At 45.0% G+C, this 22,608-nt stretch overlaps 1 protein-coding gene and 1 long non-coding RNA gene across 5 annotated transcripts in view; one reads left to right on the top strand and one right to left on the bottom strand.

The window, feature by feature from the left end:
• LOC139530045 (solute carrier family 66 member 2) overlaps positions 1-22,608 on the bottom strand; it is an 81,457-nt gene that overhangs the window by 37,175 nt on the left and 21,674 nt on the right. For all 4 annotated transcript variants that reach the window (XM_071326086.1, XM_071326088.1, XM_071326087.1 and 1 more), the window contains exon 4: positions 5,199-5,415. In XM_071326086.1, the coding sequence (XP_071182187.1) occupies positions 5,199-5,415 (217 nt within the window). The remainder of the gene's footprint in view (positions 1-5,198; positions 5,416-22,608) is intronic.
• On the top strand, positions 4,047-15,555 carry LOC139530046 (uncharacterized). The gene is made up of 3 exons (XR_011665945.1): positions 4,047-4,210; positions 7,266-7,421; positions 15,451-15,555. It is a non-coding gene; the product is annotated as an uncharacterized lncRNA (long non-coding RNA).

Raw genomic sequence — 22,608 nt, 5'->3', positions numbered from 1 at the left:
TATACACACAAATGTAAAGGAATGGAATTAATATATAAATATATGGACGAGCAATGTCAGAGCGGCATAGACTGAGATACAGTAGATAGTATCAAATACAGTATATACACATATGAGATAATGCAAGTAATGCAAGATATGTAAACATTAAAGTGACATTATTAAAGTGACTAGTGTTCCATTTATTAAAAGTGGCCAACGATTTCGAGTCTGTGTATGTAGGCTGCTTCCTCTTTGGCTGTTTAATTAACAGTCTAATGGCCTTGAGATAGAAGCTGTTTTTCAGTCTATCGGTCCCAGCTTTGATGCACCTGTATTGACCTCATCTTCTGGATGGTAGCGGAGTGAACAGGCAGTGGCTTGGGTGGTTGTTGTCCTCGATGTTCTTTTTGGCCTTCCTGTGACATCGGGTGTAGTAGGTGTCCTGAAGGGCAGGTAGTTTGCCCCCGGTGATGTGTTGTGCAGACCGCACCACCCTCTGGAGAGCCCTGCGGTTGCAGGCGGTGCATTTGCCGTACCAGGCGGTGACACAGCCCGACAGGTTACTCTCAAGCCAAATTTCGTCAGCCTCCTGAGGTTGAAGAGGCGTCGTTGCGCCTTCACTACACTGTCTGTGTGGGTGGACCATTTCAGTGATGTGTACGCCGAGGAACTTAAAACTTTCCACCTTCTCCACTGGTGTCCTGTCTATGTGGATCGGGGGGGGGGGGGGATGTTTCCTGAAGTCCACGATCATCTCCTTTGTTTTGCTGATGTTGAGTGAGGTTATTTCCTGACACCACACTCCCAGAGCACTCACATCCTCCCTGTAGGCTGTCTCATTGTTGTTGGTAATCAAGTCTACTACTGTTGTGTCTGCAAACTTGATGATTGAGTTGGAGGCGTGCATGGCCACGCAGCCATGGGTGAACAGGGAGTACAGGAGGGTGCTGAGCAAGCTCCATTTCTGGGCCCCAGTGTTGAGGATCAGCGAAGTGGAGGTGTTGTTTCCTACCTTCACCACCTGGGGGCAGCCCGCCAGGAAGTCCAGGACCCAATTGCACAGGGTAGGGTTCAGACCTAGGGCCTCTAGCTTAATGATGAGCTTGGAGTGTACTATGGTGTTGAATGCTAAGCTATAGTCAATGAACAGCATTTTTACATAGGTATTCCTCTTATCCAGATGGGATAGGTCAGTGTGCATTGCGATTGCATCGTCTGTGGATCTATTGGGGCGGTAAGCAAATCGAAGTGGGTCTAGGGTGTCAGGTAAGGTGATATAATCCTTGACTAGTCTCTCAAAGCACTTCATGATGACAGAAGTGAGTGCGGGGCGATAGTCATTTAGTTCAGTTACATTTGCATTCTTGGGAATAGAAACAAATGGTGGCCATCTTGAAGCATGTGGGGACAGCAGACTGGGATAGGGAGAGATTGAATATGTCCATAAACACACCAGCCAGCTGAGGACACGGCTAGGGATGTCGTCTGGGCCGGCAATCTTGCAAGGGTTAACACGTTTAAATGTCTTACTCACAACGGCCACGGATAAGGAGAGCCTACAGTCCTTGGTAGCTGGCTGTGTCGGTGGCACTGTGTTATCCTCAAAGCGGGCAAAGAACGTGTTTAGCTTGTCTGTGAGCAAGGCGTTGGAGTCCGCGACGTAGCTGGTTTTCCTTTTGTAGTCCGTGATTGTCTGTAGACCTTGCCACATACATCTTGTGTCTGAGCCGTTGAATTGCGATTCCACTTTGTCTCTATACTGACGTTTCGCCTGTTTGATTGCCTTAAGGAGGGAATGACCACTCTGTTTGTATTCTGCCACGTTCCCAGTCACCTTGCCATGGTTAAATGTGGTGGTTCGCTGCCAAAGGTGATTCAACAAAGTGCTGGTTAAGGATCTGAATACTTATGTACATCTGATATTTCAGTTTCTTATTTTTTATTAATTTTCTTAATTTTTTTTCAAAAAACCTGTTTTGCTTTATCATTATGGGGTATTGTGTGTAGGTTGATGAGGGGAAAAATTAAATAAAGCTGTAATGTAACAAAATGTGGAAAATGGCAAGGGGTCTGAATACTTTCCAAAATGCACCGTAGAACGCTATAGACTCACCAGCTCCCGCTTTCTCCCATTGTGCTCTTTATAACAAACACGTGACTGGCTCAACTATTCTGGGGAAGTACGGTAAGCTTCATAATGTAAAATAATGTGACAAGGCGAAATTAACTCAATCTGCTTTCTCTCGTAACATATTGCACAAGTTGACTGCAGGTATTTACTTAAAAAGTAGTTAGAAACATTAAAAAGTATTAACAAACTTCCAATAAATAGTTTCAACGGCATTGATGGTATATGAAAACCATCCCGTAGGTATTTCCAAATACCCTGGTATACGGTATACTGCCCAACCCTACTGTAGTCCAAATACAATCAGTTCCATTTGTCCTCAAGACAGAATAACCATACTATGAGACAGCAGTCACAGCTCAGCACATTAACAGAAGCTATCCGTCCTCAGCTCCATGCAGATAAGTCAGAGTGGAGACATGCTTCAGGCAGCACAGCCTTTTATGAGCCAAATTAACCATCAAGAGCACAGTTTAAGCATGCAACGGAGGAATGAGGGCTCATTTATATGGTTTCCAACTGTAATTCATATTTTATATTAACACAATCAATATGTCACAGCCTTGGTGCTAGACTGTAATGTCTTTGTCCTTGACGTGATTGCACCGTGGCTCTGGGCGGCAACTTGCTCATCCAATCAGTGAGAACATGAGGCCCGGTTCATCTCTGTCTCTGGGTGTCTCTACAGTGGTGGATCAGTGGGTAGCAGGCCCTCTCAGTGTGTCATTCTAGTACTATAGCTACTATCACTACTACGGTCACCTAAGTGTGGTCCGCCTTTCTAGGAGGCCAGCCTCTGTTCCTTATTGCCTCACTGAACTTCGGGGTCAGCTTCAGCGTGTGAAGTAACCAAAAAATAGTTAAAGAAATCAAAATATATTTTATATTTGAGATTCTTCAAAGTAGCCACCCTTTGCCTTGATGACAGCTTTGTACACTCTTGGCATTCTCTCAACCAGCTTCATGAGGTAGTCACCTGGAATGCATTTCAATTAACAGGTGTGCCTTGTTAAAGGTTAATTTGTGGAATATATTTCCTTCTTAATGCATTTGAGCCAATCAGTTGTGTTGTGACTAGGTAGGAGTGGTATACAGAAGATAGCCCTATTTGGTAAAATACCAAGTCTATATTATGGCAAGAACAGCTCAAATAAGCAAAGACAAATGACAGTCCATCATTACTTAAAGACATGAAGGTCAGTCAATACTGAACATTAAGAACTTTGAAAGTTTCTTCAAGTGCAGTCGCAAAAACCATCAAGCGCTATGATGAAACTGGCTCATGTGGACCGCCACAGGAAAGGAAGACCCAAAGTTACCTCTGCTGCAGAGGATAAGTTCATTAGAGTTAACTGCACCTCAGATTGCAGCCCAAATAAATGTTTCACAGAGTTCAAATAACAGACACCTCAAAATCAACTGTTCAGAGGAGACCGTGAATCAGGCCTTCATGGTCGAATTGCTGCAAAGAAACCACTACTAAAGGACACCAATAAGAAGAAGAGACTTGCTTCGGCAAAAAAACATGAGCAATGGATATTAGACTGGTGGAAATCTGTCCTTTGGTCTGATGAGTACAAATGTTAGATTTTTGATCCAACCGCTGTCTCTTTGTGAGACGCAGAGTAGGTGAACGGATGATCTCCGCATGTGTGGTCCATCTGTATGCCATCTGTAAATACGAATAAAATTGTTAAATTACGAGCCTTGTTGGTTAAGCCACAGAAAAAGTTAGCAACGTTCCCACTAGCCATGATTGGCTGATATAAATGAGTGGGCTGGACATGCCGAGAGAGGAGAGAGGATTGGTCTGCCATATTGAAGGCTGCTGTCTATATGAGTTCGTCAGTCTGTGTTTGTAATCCTGTCAAACACTGCTTTTTTATGTAAAAAATAAAAAATATATTGTGTAATGGAGCTGCATAAGTGTTGCTCTCTACCTTCTGGAGGATCAAGTTTTGAAATCAGTGGAATTAAAGTATAATAGCTAAAGAGATGGAGAAAACACCTGTCTCCTGATTACATCTTCCAACTAAGAGCAACTGTGGTATGGCATTCCTTACAGGGAGGCACGTCCATCATGCTTGATGATGTATACAGGTAAGATAGTCTAGCGATAGCTAGCTACATTTTCAGATATTACATGTTTTTAATTTGGTTTAATTTAAGTGGTTTAATTTCAAGCTAAAGTGTACTGTTAGCTGGCTGGCTCCCTAGCTGACGTTACTATTTGTTTCCCAGAGCCATTTGTTTTCTAGTTAGAGCCTAATGTTAGCTAGCTAACATTGGACCTGGTTGGTTAGCTCCCAACACTGTGGCATTGTTGGCACTTTGTTCATTGTTGTTTAACTACCTAATGTCACCTGGCTGGCTCGTTACGTGTGTGATCTTAAATGCTGTTTACCTAGCTAGATTCATGGTTTACCTTGCTAGCTAGCTATATGTCTTAAGCTAAAGTGTACTGTTAACTAGCTAGCTAACGTTAGCTGGCTGGCTCCCTAGCGGATTCTATTCTACAATGTAGAAAATAATACAAATAAATGAGTAGGTGTGTCTGAAATATTGACTCGTACAGTACACACACACACACACACACACACACACACCAGGTGAAAGCTATGATCCCTTATTAATGTCACCTGTTAAATCCACTTCAATCAGTGTAGATGAAGATGAGATAGGTTAAAGGATTTTTAAGCCTCAAGACAATTGAGACATGGATTGTGTATGTGTGCCTTTCAGTGGGTGAATGGGCAATACAAAAGATTTCAGTGCATTTGAATGGAGTATGGTAGTAGGTGCCAGGCACACTGGTTTGAGTGTGTCAAGAACTGCAACGCTGCTGGGTTTTTCACACTCAACAGTTTCCCGTGTGTATCAATAATGGTCCACCACCCAAAGGACATCCAGCCAACTTGACACAACTGCATCCCTGTTGAATGCTTTCGACATCTTGTAGAGTCCATGCCCCAAGGGCAAAAGGGGCTGCAACTCAATATTAGGAAGGTGTTCCTAATGTTTTGTAAATTCAGTGTACACCACACATGGTACATGGAGTGTGTGCCAGCCTGCCAGGCCACTCACTCACCTCATGCCGCGGGTGGAGTGGTTGTGGAAGTTCTGCAGAAGCTGTGGCACCCCCAGCATGGCCTCAAACAGCACGGCCAGGGAGCCCAGGCCCTCCACGAACAGCACAGAGTCCAGCAGGAGAAGGGTGAGGAAGGCACACAGCACCGTGAAGGCAAAACAGAATAGCAGGTAGTCCTCAAACGCACTCCAGCTCCAGAAGTAGCGCAGGTCCAGATCTAAGAGAGGGGGGGAGGGGGGAAAGAGAAGGGGGAGGAAGAGAGAGGGAGTGATAGAGGGAGAAGGGGAGGGGGAGAGATCCCTTCATTAGAAAATGCACCATCACAGACATTCATTGAACACACCACACAAATCAATAGAGTGCAAGTAAGTGAATGAAACAGAGACTCAGAAGCTTTTTCATCAAATCAAAAACAATCTGGATCTGGAACCTGCAAGTGTCATTACTGGGCCCTTTCCACCACACAGAGCCAATACAAAGCTATAGAGAGCTATTCCTTAACTCATATAACCAGATTGTGCTTTCAAGCTCTGCTTTTTCAAAGTCAAGTCAAATGTAGCCGTTGAGGCTAAGCCTACACTCTGACCAATGAGAAAGGGACGCAACATGGCAGCTGAAAGAAAATGTGGTCACAGACCGAGAGCTCTTTTCTCACTGTAACAAATATTCATTATTCAGATATTCTAAGAATATTTAAACTTCCATCCATTATTTTCTGTTTGCACTGCCAGCCCAATAGGGTCGGCCTACTGTATATAGTAGCAGAACCCTAGAGAGAAGACAAACTGTTCACAGAAAATAGAGGCATTTAAATACAGTTCCAGATCTGCTTCACTGACGTTAATATTGCCATTGTTCATCTAATTGTATTCTAATGCAATTCATGGACAAACAACCTAAAAGGAGAGAGAATGAGGAAGACTGCATGACATAAAAGCCAAGAACAGTCAGAAAGAGAGAGCCCCCTGAGGGTCACAAGCTGAAATAAGAGTAGCTAGGAGTGACCTAAAATCCAGAGACAATCATGCATACTGTGTCAGAGGTTCTCTGTCTGGTAATGGTATATATAGGACCAGTCAGCTTTTCACAAGACATCCCACATGATCAATGGCCTCATATTCCTTTGAAATTACTGGAGAGGGGGGAATAGAATGAGCTGACATCAGCTGAATGGGATTGATAGTTAAATAAGAGCCCATTTGTTAGTGAGCCGACGACTGTGACATTCCATAGAGGAAGTGGTTGTGTTCCGCGTATTGTCATTAGGTTCTGCGTTCTGAGCGCCTGCACACAACAGCGCCTGCCAGGGGTAACAGTGGCGACGGTGGGACACACCTGTCAGGAACACAGACCGCTACACACCATCGCCGGGCCCACGGCATTGTGGAAGAGGCAGAGTGAGACGTCTCATAGCGAGCACCGAGCAGCGTGCATGATTAATGATTAAGCTCCTACAGATCCAACACAGAGATAGGATCTGGGGGGGAGGGCAGGATGGATGATCAGAACAGAGAGGGGGACAGGACGCGTACACTCACTTATGACAGCACGCACACGCATACACACGCACACACAGTGTCGCGTCCGTCCTTGCAGTGAGGGCCAGGGCCCACCACCGGTGCAGTGCCCTAGCGGTCACAGCACATGAATAATATCTGTAGAGCCAGACGCTGACACTGATATAATCTGAACAGGGCCTAGCAGAGAGGCTTTACTCAAAAAATAATCCTCAGAGGACTTCATTTTCACCTACAGAAAAATCTGATTTTACACCCCCCCCCCCCCTCCCTCTGTTCTAGTGTGCTGGAAGCTTCAGGGGAGAGCTCTGCCCTTTGTCGGGAACATGAAAGCTTCTCTCCCTTTTAAATAAGACGGGCTAAGCACTACTGGCATTACTACAGCTTGCCCTGTTTTTCAAACTGCGGTCTGTTTTGCCCAAATACAGTATAGTATTTGGGCAAGTGAAACATAATGAAGAAACATAACCAATGAATCTGAATCACATCTAAAAGAACAAATCAGTAAATGTCCCTCTCATATCCCCCTTTTTCTCTCTCTGCCATCCAGGCTGCTACAGCATCAGAGGCAGGCCGGCCTTCCCAGTGAGATCCCTGGCATTGTGCTTAGCTTAGCCAGTCTGGAGAGGAGAGCAGACTTGTTGACAAGCCGCACTTCAAAAGACCCACACAAGAAGGTGCCGTACTGAGGAGGAAAAGTGGGGAGGTGAGGTGCTTCTTTTTTCAATAGCCCTTCAAAGATCAAACATTTCAATTACTAAAACAGCAACAAAAAAAAGTGCTCAATGAAAATTCTTCAAACATCTTGACAGTGTCGGTAATCCTGGGCAAACAGGTTTATAGCGGAGTCCACCACAACAGCTGCCAGTGTTAGCAGTGCTACAGCGCCCCATCAAGCTTGTCCATCTCAGTCCACAACAAGGAAAAGGAGAGGGAAAGAAATAGACCCATTTCACTCGAGGCATTTCATGTCATGCAGAGTACAGAGATATCAAGAGAAAGATAGCTAGAGAGAGGCCCAGAATATCCAAACTCATCATCCAGAGAGCCAACTTTGAGCCTCCCAGCCAGAGGAGACCCAGCTCGTGATGGGTCTACTCCATCACAGCCCACCCCATGCTCCAAATCTCACCCCAGGCCCCATGCCCCAGTTCCAAGGGAGCCCCAGTTCCAGATGCCATCCCTGCACTGCTGTCCTCCTGCAGGGTCACCAGGGCCAACCCAGCCACGCTCTCTGTCTGTCTTCTGAGCCCATGTCTCTGGGACAGGTCAACCATCGGCACAGAGATACTGCCATTTCAGCTCATAGTACGCCCACGAGTATCGATTGTTCAAAGGGAGGTTGGATCCAGTTAGGTTGGATCCAAGATAATAAAACCATTAAATCAGATCTGCCAGACAAACCAAGAGAAAAACAGGAAGTAGGCGTACATAGTCAGCGTGGTCTGCACATATTTTACTCAGCATCACTCGGACTGTGACTAATAAAGCACCTCTCAATTAGAAATCCTAACAACATGGCACCTATGCCCAAGTGCCATGGGCAGAGATCTGGCTGTCAGAGGGGAAGCCTGCAGGATAGGCTGAGGTTTGGGGAGCACAGGCTTTAACGAAGGCAGCAGTGGGACTGATTGGCCTCTCATTAGGAAACACTAGACCACTGTCCTGTCTCATATTACACAAGTAGGTATGTTACTGCACATACTCAACATGGAAACAAAACATCCAATATGTTTCCTCTTCAAGCTTCACCTCTTTCACGTCATACTTTACATAGGAACACTGCAGAGCCCAAAAAGTCATAAAAATCTTGCCCCTAGTCAAAAAGTAGGATTGTTGTATTCATCAAGTTGAATTTGAACGAACGTGACAGGGGGTTTCGATTACAGCTGTATTACAGCATCTGAGACTGACTGGGTACCAGACAGACTGACATGGACATGACTGCTGATCAGGGAGCAGTAATGTGTGTCTGAAAGTGGCTCTACTCAAATTCTACCGGAGAAAGAAAATGTACTGTACCCTTCTCATAAGCTCTTTGAATATTCTGAACAAGGACAAAGACCGTGCCGATATAACTATGTCATTAAGCTTACATTCAATTAAGCAGCTCTAAGTACACCGATTTAAAGTGGAATTAAAATACAATTTCTAAATCATTTAGCCATTCAGGCATATCCATATTTGCATTTTTCTATATATAGTAGATGACTGCAGTACTATTCTATTGTCTTGTGGCCCTGCTGCCGTGTCCTATGGCTCTGACCTGGGTCAGCCACACATCAACCCCTGCCTGTGTTCAATTAACATTTATTAAAATAAATAATGAGGACTGATTTGCATTATATGTCATTATAATATTCATACACATAGTAGTACACAATTTTATCCTGGAAGATCATTTCACAGGCAGCAAAAACCAAGGCAATCACATCCCTGAATGCTCACTAAAGCAGGTCATGTTAGGTGGGCCTTTTCAAGGTACCTTCCATAATAATCTAAAAGAATAAACAAAACTTGACAGTCAGGCAGAAGACTTGAGTTTAAAGTGTGGGTAACTCAAACTTTTGCATGACATCAAATGTCCCATTGACGTCACCTCTATGACAAGTTATTTACTTAAAGGGACACATTTACACATACTTCCAAGTTAGGATTTGTCCTCGACTCCTTTTCTGAGGTAGCCTACAAGACAGACACTGACCACTAACGTATTACAATAACACATGTTTCTATTCTGTCAGAGCAGCAGAGATAGACTAGTCTATTTAACAATGTTGATTGCAATGACCTCCTTGGCCAAACAGGTTAGAACTGATCAATCAATCATCCAGCATCTCCCAGAACACATCCTGGTAAAGGCCCGTGCAACTCTCTGACGCCTCCCAGAACACATCCTGGTAAAGGCCCGTGCAGCTCTCTGATGCCACCCAGAACACATCCTGGTAGAGGCCCGTGCAGCTTTCTGACGCCACCCAGAACACATCCTGGTAAAGGCCCGTGCAGCTTTCTGACGCCACCCAGAACACATCCTGGTAAAGGCCCGTGCAGCTTTCTGACGCCACCCAGAACACATCCTGGTAAAGGCCCGTGCAGCTTTCTGACGCCACCCAGAACACATCCTGGTAAAGGCCTGTGCAGCTGTCTGACGCCACACAGAACACATCCTGGTAAAGGCCCGTGCAACTCTCTGACGCCACACAGAGTGAAAAAATATAGACTGCGGAAGGCAGGTCAATGGACATCCTATCTAAATAATTACTTTTTAATGGAGGCCGGATGGTAATTAGACAGGGGTCAGACTGGGTGATGCGGTAATCACACCCCGAGAACACCTGCCACCGTGGTAACGTTCTGACAGAGCAGCAGCTGGAATGTGCATTCGGAAAAGTATTCAGATCCCTTGAAATGTTCCACATTTTGTTGTGTTACAGACTTATTCTAAAATAGATTCAATAAAAAAAACTATCCTCATCAATCTACACACAATACCTCATAATGGCAAAGTTAAAACAGGATTTTAGAAACAGAAATACCTTATTTACATAAGTATTCAGACCCTTTGCTATGACACTCGAAATTGAGCTCAGGTGCATCCTGTTTCCATTTATCATCCTTGAGATGTTTCTACAACTTGATTGGAGTCCACCTGTGGTAAATTCAATTGATTGGACATGATTTGGAAAGGCACACACCGGTGTATATAAGGTCCCACAGTTGACAGTATATGTCAGAGCAAACACCAAGCCATGAGGTCGAAGGAATTTGAAGAACACAGGAAGAAGTTTGGAACCACCAAGACTCTTCCTAGAGCTGGCTGCCCAGCCAAACTGAGCAATCAGGGGAGAAGGGCCTCGGTCAGGGAGGTGACAAAGAACCCAATGGTCAATCTGACATCTCCACAGAGGAACACTGGAGCTCTGGGAGAACCTTCCAGAATGACAACCATCTCTGCAGCATTCTACCAATCAGGCCTTTATGGTAGAGTGGCCAGATGGAAGCCACTCCTCAGTAAAAGGCACATGACAGCCCGCTTGGAGTTTGCTAAAGGCACCTAATGGACTCTCGGACCATGAGAAATGGTCTGCTGAAATCAATATTGAACACTCTGGCCTGAATGCCAAGCGTCTCGTCTGGAACAAACCTGGCACCATCCCTACAGTGAAGCATGGTGGTGGCAGCATCATGTTGTGGGGATGTTTTTCAGTGGCAGGGACTGGGAGACTAGTCAGGATCAAGGCAAAGATGAACGGAGCAAAGTACAGACAGATCCTTGATGAAAACCCGCTCCAGAGCGCTCAGGACCTCAGACTAGGGCGAAGGTTCACCCTTCCAACAGGATAACGAAACTAAGCACACAGCCAAGACAACGCAGGAGTGGCTAAGGGACAAGTCTCAATGTCCCTTAGTGGCCAAACCAGAGCCCAGACTTGAACCCGATCGAACATATCTGGAGAGACCTGAAAATAGTTGTGCAGCGACGCTCCCCATTCAACCTGACAGAGCTTGAGCAGATCCAGAGCTTGAGAAGATCTGCAAAGAAAGTGAGAAACTCCCCAAACAGGTGTGCCAAGCTTGTAGCGTCATACCTAAGAAGAGTTGAGGCTGTATTTGCTGCCAAAAGGTGCTTCAACAAAGTACTGAGTAAAGCGTCTGAATACTTATGTAAATGTAATATTTAGCAACATTTTCAAAAAAAACATTATGGGGTACTGTGTGTAGATTGATAAGGGAAAATTGTTTATCCATTTTAGAATAAGGCTGTAACATAACAAAATTAGAAAAAGTCAAGGGGTCTGAATACTTTCCAAATGCACCGTGTAGAACAGTCCCTATTATAGAGTTGTCAGGTCATTACATGTTCTAAAGTCTTCATATTGGAAAGCATAAAGTAAACATTATCACAACAATCCTTTAATGGTCTTTGTACACATATTCATGGCATAGACTTGGTTCAAGACAGACATACAAAAACAGAGGACAAGGTCATTCCTCAACAACAGCCTCTGACCACTGTCTAGCTGTCCAGTCACGAGCCAAATGAAAAAAAAACACCACCAGGCATAGTCAAGGTGACATTGTCCTTTCTATATCGTTGACAAGAAAAGAGCATTGTCTGGAAAGTGGTCTGATAGAAAGATTCAATTGTCTGACCAGTAATACCTAAACTCAACCCCCTCAGCCTTTTCTCAGATTATCTATTATTTACACCGGTCTTATCTGACCAGGAAGTCTTCTATTGATAATGTGTCTGTTGGGTAGCAGATAATTCACAGGCGTCATATCGAGCAGGACCTGCTAGTCCCTCTGTGCATTTTCCCTTATCAGGACCCTCCTCACTGCTCCAGCTGCTCACCTGGTGATCACTATCACACAAGTCACCTTCACATGGATTAAGTGTGTGTGTGTGTGTATGTATGTATATACACACCAGCAATAAGAATTTACCAAACCTTGTCTACTAGGCTATTTGTTGACTGTCATGCCTACCTCTTAGAATGCTAAAAACGTACAGAGCAGTACACTACACGCTTGACCACCCTCCTTCACCAAGGTCAATCCTCTGTGTTCAACCACTCCTCTCTCCTATCCTGTTGTCATCCTCTAAACATGCAGCTGGCCTGCCTACCCTGGCTGATGTTCAAATAAAACGTACCTCAAGAGTGCAGTGTGCAACATGCCGCATCACATCACACTCTCCTCTCCTACCTCTCCTCATCACCTCACACTCTCCTCTCCTACCTCTCCTCATCACCTCACACTCTCCTCTCCTACCTCTCCGCATCACCTCACACTCTCCTCTCCTACCTCTCCTCATCACCTCACACTATCCTCTCCTACCTCTCCGCATCACCTCACACTATCCTCTCCTACCTCTCCGCATCACCTCACACTCTCCTCTCCTAAATCTCCGCATCACCTCACACTCTCCTCTCCTACCTCTCCGCATCACCTCACACTCTCCTCTCCTACCTCTCCGCATCACCTCACTCTCCTCTCCTACCTCTCCTCATCACCTCACACTCTCCTCTCCTACCTCTCCGCATCACCTCACACTATCCTCTCCTACCTCTCCTCATCACCTCACACTCTCCGCATCACCTCACACTATCCTCTCCTACCTCTCCGCATCACCTCACACTCTCCTCCCTCTCCGCATCACCTCACACTATCCTCTCCTACCTCTCCGCATCACCTCACACTATCCTCTCCTACCTCTCCGCATCACCTCACACTATCCTCTCCTACCTCTCCGCATCACCTCACACTATCCTCTCCTACCTCTCCGCATCACCTCACACTCTCCTCTCCTACCTCTCCTCATCACCTCACACTCTCCTCTCCTACCTCTCCGCATCACCTCACACTATCCTCTCCTACCTCTCCTCATCACCTCACACTCTCCTCTCCTACCTCTCCGCATCACCTCACACTCTCCTCTCCTACCTCTCCGCATCACCTCACACTCTCCTCTCCTACCTCTCCGCATCACCTCACACTATCCTCTTCTACCTCTCCTCATCACCTCACACTATCCTCTCCTACCTCTCCTCATCACCTCACACTATCCTCTCCTACCTCTCCGCATCACCTCACACTATCCTCTCCTACCTCTCCTCATCACCTCACACTATCCTCTCCTACCTCTCCTCATCACCTCACACTATCCTCTCCTACCTCTCCTCATCACCTCACACTATCCTCTCCTACCTCTCCGCATCACCTCACACTATCCTCTCCTACCTCTCCGCATCACCTCACACTATCCTCTCCTACCTCTCCGCATCACCTCACACTCTCCTCTCCTACCTCTCCGCATCACCTCACACTCTCCTCTCCTACCTCTCCGCATCACCTCACACTCTCCTCTCCTACCTCTCCGCATCACCTCACACTCTCCTCTCCTACCTCTCCGCATCACCTCACACTCTCCTCTCCTACCTCTCCGCATCACCTCACACTTTCCTCTCCTACCTCTCCGCATCACCTCACACTCTCCTCTCCTACCTCTCCGCATCACCTCACACTATCCTCTCCTACCTCTCCTCATCACCTCACACTATCCTCTCCTACCTCTCGGCATCACCTCGCATCACCTCTTCCACATTGTTCCTGATTGTGTGCTATTACAGTGAAGTGTCCTGGGGGGACAAAGGGAGCATGGGCTGTAATGTCACCGTGACCTTATGCTCAGGAGAAACATGAAGGAAAAGTCACCATTTTATCCTTACCTACACCATGTCTTTCTGGAGAAAAAAACAACTCATTCCTAGCCCTGAGGGGAAAACAGATTTTTTTTTTTTTTTCCCAACATTGGTTTGAGGGCAAATGGGTAGCTGGGGAGTCAGTAATGACTTAGTATGGGTAGAATCAGGACAAGACAAGGACAGAGCCAATAAAGGGCTTTTATCTCTAGTTCTCTGAGCTAAATGGAAGTTACACAGAAGGATTAAGACTGCAGGATGATGAGAGCGCGAAAGACAGAGCGAGCGTGCGACAGAGTGCGAGCGACAGACAGAGCACGAGCGACAGACAGAGCGCACGAGCGACAGACAGAGCGCACGAGCGACAGACAGAGTGAGCGAGCGAGAGCGAGAAAAAAGCAGTTCTGATAAGAGTTACATAAGAACAATGCAAGCCAGACAGTGAGAGTGGCATGGCTTCAAGGGCAAAGCATAACAGCAACACACGCACTGCAGCAGGGTTTCCCACCGCAGCATGCAGATGACACCAGCCAGGCTCCAGACTCTAATCTATACAATGCCAAGCTACACACCTGACTGGGACCCATTTAGGGCCAACTAACTACCTTATAAACTAATTTATGTCTCAAGCTCTGTCAGATTGGATGGGGAGCGTTGCTGCACAGCTATTTTCAGGTCTCTCCAGAGATGTTCGATTGGGTTCAAGTCTCTGGCCAGGCCACTAAAGGACATTCAGAGACTTGTCCCAAAGCCACTCCTGCGTGGTCTTGGCTGTGTGCTTAGGGTCGTCGTCCTGTTGGAAGGTGAACCTTCCCCCAGTCTGAGGTCCTGAGCACTTTGGAGCAGGTTTTCATCAAGGATCTCTCTGTACATTGCTCCATTCATCTTTCCCTCAGTCCTGACTAGTCTCCCAGTCCCTGCAGCTGAAAAACATCCCCACAGCATGATTCTGCCACCACCGTGCTTCACCATAGGGATGGTGGCAGGTTTCCTCCAGACGTGATGCTTGGCATTCAGGCCAAAGAGTTCAATATTGGTTTCATCAGACCAGAGAATCTTGTTTCTCATGGTCTGAGAGTCCTTTAGGTGCCTTTTGGTAAACTCCAAGCAGGCCGAGGAGTCAACACTACCATAAAGACCTGATTGGTGGAGTGCTACAGAGATGGTTGTCCTTCTCCCATCTCCACAGAGGAACTCTGGAGCTCTGTCAGTGACCATCAGGTTCTTGGTCACCTCCCTGACCAAGGCTCTTCTCCCCCGATTGCTCAGTTTGGCGGGTGGCCAGGTCTAGGAAGAGTCTTAGCGGTTCCAAACTTCTTCCTGTGTTCTTGGGGACAATCAATGCTGCAGATATTTTTTTGTACCCTTCCCTAGATCTGTGCCTCGACACAATCCTGTCTCGGAGCTCTACGGACAATTCCTTCGACCTCATGGCTTGGTTGTTGCTCAGACATGCACTGAACTGTGGGACCTTATTTAGACAGGTGTGTGCCTTTCCAAATCATGTCCAATCAATTGAATTTACCACAGGTGGACTCCAATCAAGTTGTAAAAACATCTCAAGGATGATCAATGGAAACAGGATGCACCTGAGCTCAACTTCAAGTCGCATAGCAAAGGGTCTCAATACTTATGGAAATAAGGTATGTTTTTTTATACATTCGAAATAAAACTACTTTCCCTTTGTCATCATGGGGTATTGTGTGTAGATTGAGGGGGGGGAAATAATTCAATCAATTTTAGAATAAGGCTGTAAAGTAACAAAATGTGGAAAAAGTGAAGTGGTTTGAATACTTTCCAAATGCAGTGTAGTAACAATGCAAAATGACTAGTTGATTTGGGAAAGAGGGATGGCTAGAGGGGGAATGAGTAAAAGCAACATCAAAGATTAAGGGAGAGAAATAAAGTATGTGACATTATATTAGACGGGGAACGAGACAAGTGTGGAGGTATGCCAACTACTCTGATCTTGCTTCAATGTCAGTCTAAAATGGACAATTAAATAAAGAGGAAATAAACAAAAATATAAATGTACCATGTAACAATTTAAAAGATTTTACAGAGTTACAGTTCATATTAGGAAATCAGTCAATTGAAATAAATGAATTAGGCCCTAATCTATGGATTTCACATGACTGGCAATACAGATATGCATCTGAGAGTCAGACAATGGGTCACAGATAGGTCCCGTGTGGCTCAGTTGGTATACAAACGGTTGTGGGTTCAATTCCCACAGTGGACCAGTACGAAAAAAGTATGGAACTATCTCTGACAATGGCTTGGGACGATCACATCACCAACGAAGACATATTGAGTACAGTGGGGTCAGACATTAAGGACAGTGCGGCCAGTTTATTCTGGTGGATGTGGACATACTGTATCCTTTACCATTCCCCTGCATGGCAAATCATAAGCGGTTGCCTCAATCTTGTCAGCCTTTCTGTCTGAATCTCTATAACTCCACCAAACTGTACATTTGTCATGCCTTTACAGTGTCTTTTTCACTACTCTGTCTCTTTACTTCCCTCTGGCATTTTCCCTCCTCGCTCCATTAACAGGGGTTGCACAGCATAGACAATAGATGCTTCCTTTTATGTCCGAACAGGTTTTTTAAGTTCTCTGCATTCCCTGTTCAGTCTGTCAGTTCTGGCATATATTATTCTTACTTTGATCTGAAACAGCATTCTGAGATAGGGGTCAGAGTTCGGCCAATTGATGCATCAAGTGTGTGTGTTGGATCCTTCCTGCCAATAGAGCTAATTAATAGGAGCTTGTCAGGGTCAAGGGGCTGGAGGCACCACACTATTCTGCCTAATCACACCCTTACTGGGTATCAGCGCCAATGCAAGGTTAGAGCAGCCCACTGTAAAATGCCAGACTGGCGTTACACTAAACCGGACCTGATATTTCTGGGACACAGACTCTGGAAGGTGTTGTGTTTCTTAGAGTGAGAGGTTTGTATGGAGGGCTGTTCTCAGTGAGCCCAGTGTGAGACAAGGTGGAGTAGACGGGAGACGTTCAACGCCTCAGGGAGAGCCCTAGGCACAAACAGGGCCGGACATTTTTCAGCCCATCTTGCGTCACAACCAAAACCCACAAAAACAGTCACCAGACATCTTGCATCCACACGCACGAACCCACCCGTGCGCACACACACAAACCCACCCGTGCACGCACACACAAACCCACACGTGCGCGCACACACAAACCCACCCGTGCACGCACACACAAACCCACACGTGCACGCACACACACGAACCCTCACAGTATCACTATTCTTTTAGCAGACATATCACAGCTGTTATACAGTACAGAGGCAAACACCATACAGAGATTGGCTTTTATGTGCCATCTAATGAAATAGGGGAGATCTGGCTGCAGGTGTAGTCTAATGCAAGGGTGTCAAACTCATTCAGCTGGTTTTTGTTTTTTCCTTTCAATTAAGACAAATCAGGTGAGGGGAGTTCCTTACTAATTAGTGACCTTAATTAATCAATCAAGTACAAAGGAGGAGCGAAAATCAAAGTTTATTGTTATAGCAGGTGCAGCGAAATGTTTATGTAGAATGTCTCACAAATACAATTTTCACTTTATTTTTTTTTATCGAAACAAGGAATAACAATCCAAAGTAGATAGAGTGAGCATGTATGAGAATCCAGAATATAAATATGTGGTGTGTATAGACAGTATATAACTCGGAAAATAAAATGATATGTACAGAAGCAGGTATATTAGGATGAGCTGTGTTGAGAATACAGTATATACATACAGTGAGTAAACAGTAGATAAACAGAATATGAGGTGACCAGCGTTCAATGACTATATACATTGAGCGTATAAAACATTAGGAACACCTGCTCTTTCCGAGACATACTGACCAGGTGAAAGCTATGATCCCTTGAGGTCACTTGTTAAATCCACTTCAATCAGTGTAGATGAAGGGGAGGAGACAGGTTAAAGAAGTATTTTTAAGCCTTGAGACATGGATTGTGTGTGCGCCATTCAAAATATTTAAGTGCCTTTGAACAGGGTATAGTAGTAGGTGCCAAGCGCACTGGTTTGAGTGTTAACTGCAACGCTGCTGGGTTTTTCATGCTCAACAGTTTCCTGTGTGTTTCAAGAATGTTCCACCACCCAAAGGACATCCAGCCAACTTGACAACTGTGGGAAGCATTGGCGTCAACATGGGCCAGCATCCCTGTGTAACACTTTGACACATTGTAGAGTCTATGCCCCAACTAATTGAGGCTTCTGAGGGCAAAGGGGGGTGCAGCTCAATATTAGGAAGGTGTTCCTAATGTTTGTTTACTCAGTGTACATGGGGCTTAGTCTCAAGGTGCAGGGCTGAGTCCCAGGCAGGTAGCCGGCTAGTGATGGCTGTTCAACAGTCGGATGGCCTGGTGATAGACCACGCAATACTTTTGGGTAAACTGTCGTCAATAGGACTGGGATTAAATGCCTGTCGTTGGTTTCCTGGCACCACTCCGTCAGGGCTCTAACCTGCCATGACTCGGAATTCCTTGAAGATCGGCGGTTGGCGACCACTGGTCTAGGGTGTCGGGCAAGATAGAGGTGATATTGTCCTGAACTAGCCACTCAAAGCACTTCGTGATGACCGAGATGAGTGCTATGGGGCGATAGTCATTTAGTTCAGTTACCTTCGCTTGCTTTGGTACAGGAACAATGATGGAACTCTTGAATCAAGTGGGGACAGCAGACCGGGATAGAGAGAGGTTGAATATGTCCGTGAACACTCCAGCCAGCTGGTCTGCGCATGCTCTGAGGACACGGCTTGGGATGCCGTCCACGAAAGCAGCCTCGTGAGGGTTAACACGCTTGAAACGTCTACTCACATTGACTACAGAGAATGGGAGCCCACAGTCCTTATAAGCATAAACTCTGTTTTCCTCAATGCAGGCAAAGAAGGTGTTAAGCTTGTGCGTGTGTATCGCTCTGTTTTTTAAAGTTGGAAATTAGTATTTCCAGTTTCAAATCTGTGGAAGATTTGAGAAAATGGTAGCGAGAGGAGAACAGCGAGCAGTGTGGTGTGCGGCAGTAGGATGATCTCGGCAGGTGTTCAGGGGCTCCCTGTGTGCAATGTGTGATGAGGTTATTTTAAATGAGGCAGCCATAGAGGTGAGGGTTCAGCCTGAGACATACACTAGCAACTTCCTAGGATCAGAACAGGAAAAAAATAGAAATACTCCATTACTTCAAGAACAGATCAGAACTTGTGGTTTGACACAAGGCGAGCAGTCTTAGCCGCTGAACACCATATTATATTTGACATTTTTGACAGACTAAAGTTTGGCTCAACACTGACCCTGGTTGAACTGTCAGCCATGCTTTGCCTCATTTACTCGTCTGTTTCAGCTGGTAGAGGAACAGGCCTCTAATAAAATAAATTGAACACTCAATTATAAACGTGACCTGTGGAATGCACATGGAATTTAGACTTGGGAGTACTAGTGCCAGTCATAATACATGAAATGGCTTGTGGTTACATCTGTACATCGTTGTTTCAAGTCCAGTGCTCTCAGGCTATTACATTTGTATAATTTCTGTGGCATGCATCACAAGCAAAGTCAGTTGTATCATTTTATTTCATCTTGGAAAACGATTAGCACAGGAAAATCTGATTAGGCTTAGCTAGAGTAATTTATTTCTTAATACACCCCTTCAAATTAGTGTATTTGGCTATTTCAGCCACACCAGTTGCCGACAGGTTGCAAAGGGTCGGAAACTTTCCAGTAAATTTCCAGAATTTTCCATGGGAAGTTAAGCCAGGGAATTTAGGGAATTTTGCTTAAATTCATCAAAGAAGTTAGCTTATAACAGTGAACCTTTTTTGTGGGATACACAAGGCAATTCTAGGTCTTGTGGCATATTTTGGTTAAACTATCCCCAATTCAATGGAATTGCAACCCTCTGCATGCATAGTGCATTCTTCCATGACAGCTGACTCAAGATCTTGCACACTAACGAGATGCTATTGAGCGCACACTACTACACTGTCTGAGCCAAGAACTACATGCTTTCTGGTAAGTTTTGATTACAATACTGGGTGGGGTGAATATATTTTATATGACATACATTATTTTTTGTTAACTAGTAAATAGTAGCCTACAGCAAAGTGTGTTTAAATCATTTCTAACTTGTTAACAATTTCTGCTAGTTAGTTTTTGCTACCATGTGGGTTTTAGCTTGCTTGAGCCTACTAACTGAGGAGTGTTAATTCACCTGTTTCCATACATGTTTCATTTAAAAACATTTATCTTACCAAGGAGTTGTTTAACTGCTTAACTATTTATCTATACATGGAATTGTATTTGGTTTTTTTTAACTAGTTTTTTCTAATCTTTACAGGAAAATCTGATGTGTGGAGACATTTCGCTGCTGCTAATGTAGAAGGAAAAGCTGTGTACATTTGCAAATACTGTGCCAAATCATATGAGAAGAATGCAACAAAGCAGAATCATGCAGAATCATCTGGCCAAGTAGATAAAGTTCCCTCAGCGCTCACAACAAGCAACCTGACAAAAGTCCCTCTACTTCGATTCGAGGTGAAAATGATGAAGCAGACACCTTATCGATTGCAACATCCCACGATCCTCCTGGAATCAGAAGTGTTTTTGACTCAATGGAGGAACGTAGTCAGAGAAATGCTGATGAATGTCTTGCTCGGCTGTGTATGCAACTGGTTCACCTCTGATGCTCACAGGCAATATATAATGGAAGAGATTTCTGAATGTTCTTCGCCCAGCATACACCCCTCCAACCAAACATGCTTTATCTACTAATTTGCTGGATGCAGAGTTTAACTGAGTACAAGTGAAGGTCAAGCAAATCATAGAGAAAGCAGACTGTATTGCAATCATCTCTGATGGGTGGTCAAATGTTCGTGGGCAAGGAATAATTAACTACATAATCTCCACCCCTCAACAAGTATTCTACAAGAGCACAAACAAGGGACAATAGACACACCGGTCTCGACATTGCAGATGAGCTGAAGGCAGTTATCAATGACCTTGGACCACAGAAGGTATTTGCACTGGTGACAGACAATGCTGCGAACATGAAGGCTGCTTGGTCTAAAGTGGAGGAGTTCAACCCTCACATCACACCCATTGGCTGTGCTGCTCATGCATTGAATCTGCTCCTCAAGGACATCATGGCACTGAAAACAATGGATACACTCTACAAGAGAGCCAAGGAAATGATTAGGTATATGAAGGGTCAACAAGTTATAGCAGCAATTTACCTCACCAAGCAAAGTGAGAAGAATAAGAGCATCACACTGAAGCTGCCCAGCAACACTCGTTGCGGTGGTGTTGTCGTCATGTTTGACAGTCTCCTGGAGGGGAAGGAGTCTCTCCAAGAAATGGCCATATCACAGTCTGATGATATGGACAGCCCCATCAAGAGGATCCTCCTGGATGATGTATTTTGGGAGAGAGTGGTAAGCAGCCTAAAACCTATAGCAGTAGCCATTGCACGGATTGAGGGAGACATGCCATCCTGTCTGATTTTCAGACCCTGCGTGCAGATGTAAGAGAAGAAATCTGTACTGCCCTGCCCACTTCACTGTTGCTCCAAGCAGAGGAAACTGCAGTTCTGAAATATATCAAATCATAAAGACTTCTGCCTGAAGCCCATACACGCCGCAGCGTACATGTTGGACCCCAAGTATGCTGGCAAGAGAATCCTGTCTGGTGCAGAGATCAACAAGGCCTATGGTGTCATCCCTACCGTGTCTCACCACCTTGGCCTGGATGAGGGCAAGGTTCTTGGCAGTCTGGTGAAGTACACATCCAAGCAAGGGCTTTAGGATGGAGATGCAATATGGCAGTCGTGCCAACATATCTCATCAGCCACCTGGTGGAAGGGACAATGTGGATCTGAGGCTCTTTCCCCTGTTGCCTCCATCATCCTCCAAATCCCACCAACATCAGCCACCTCAGAGCGCAACTGGTCCTTGTTTGGGAACACACACACCAAAGCACGCAACAGGCTGACCAATACAAGGATTGAAAAATTGGTGGCCATCAGGACAAATTTGAGGCTTTTTGAGCCTGACAATGAGCCATCCTCAACAAGGTTTGAAAGTGACAGTGAAGATGAGGTCTCAGTCTGATGTTCAAGAGGTGGACATTGAGGAGGTCCAGGGAGAACACATCGAAGCCTGAGAGGAAGACAACCAAAGCTTTAGTTTCCTGGACTATAATTTTACAGATATATTTTTGGGAGATGCGATGGATAATTGGGGATCATTCAACATTCCCTTTTGTTGTTCAGTGAAATCATCCCATGTGAAGAGTCAACTAATTTAATTAAAGTTCAATTCGTAACTAAATTGTTTTTTATTTCTATTGGAAGGATTTCCTAATTTGCAAATATGTCTACTTATGAGAAGGTAAAAGGTTTACGTTTCTGTCTCCATATGATATGGTAAATATATCCTACGCAAAAAACATCTACAGTTCAATGGTATTAATATTAATTTGCATTCATTTCCGTTTATTCCCATGTATTCCCGTTAATTCCGACAGAAAGTTTCCACCTCTAAATATTCCCCAAAATTTGCAACCCTACCAACAGGTGTATAAAATCAAGCACACAGCCATGCAATCTCCATAGACAAACATTGGCAGTAGAATGGCCCGTACTGAAGAGCTCAGTGCCTTTCAA

The sequence above is a fragment of the Salvelinus alpinus genome, chromosome 9, assembly GCF_045679555.1.
Source record: "Salvelinus alpinus chromosome 9, SLU_Salpinus.1, whole genome shotgun sequence".
Classification (NCBI taxonomy): Eukaryota; Metazoa; Chordata; class Actinopteri; order Salmoniformes; family Salmonidae; genus Salvelinus; species Salvelinus alpinus.
The sequence above is the reverse complement of the archived record's forward strand: the minus strand, read 5'-3'. Positions and strand labels throughout refer to the sequence as shown.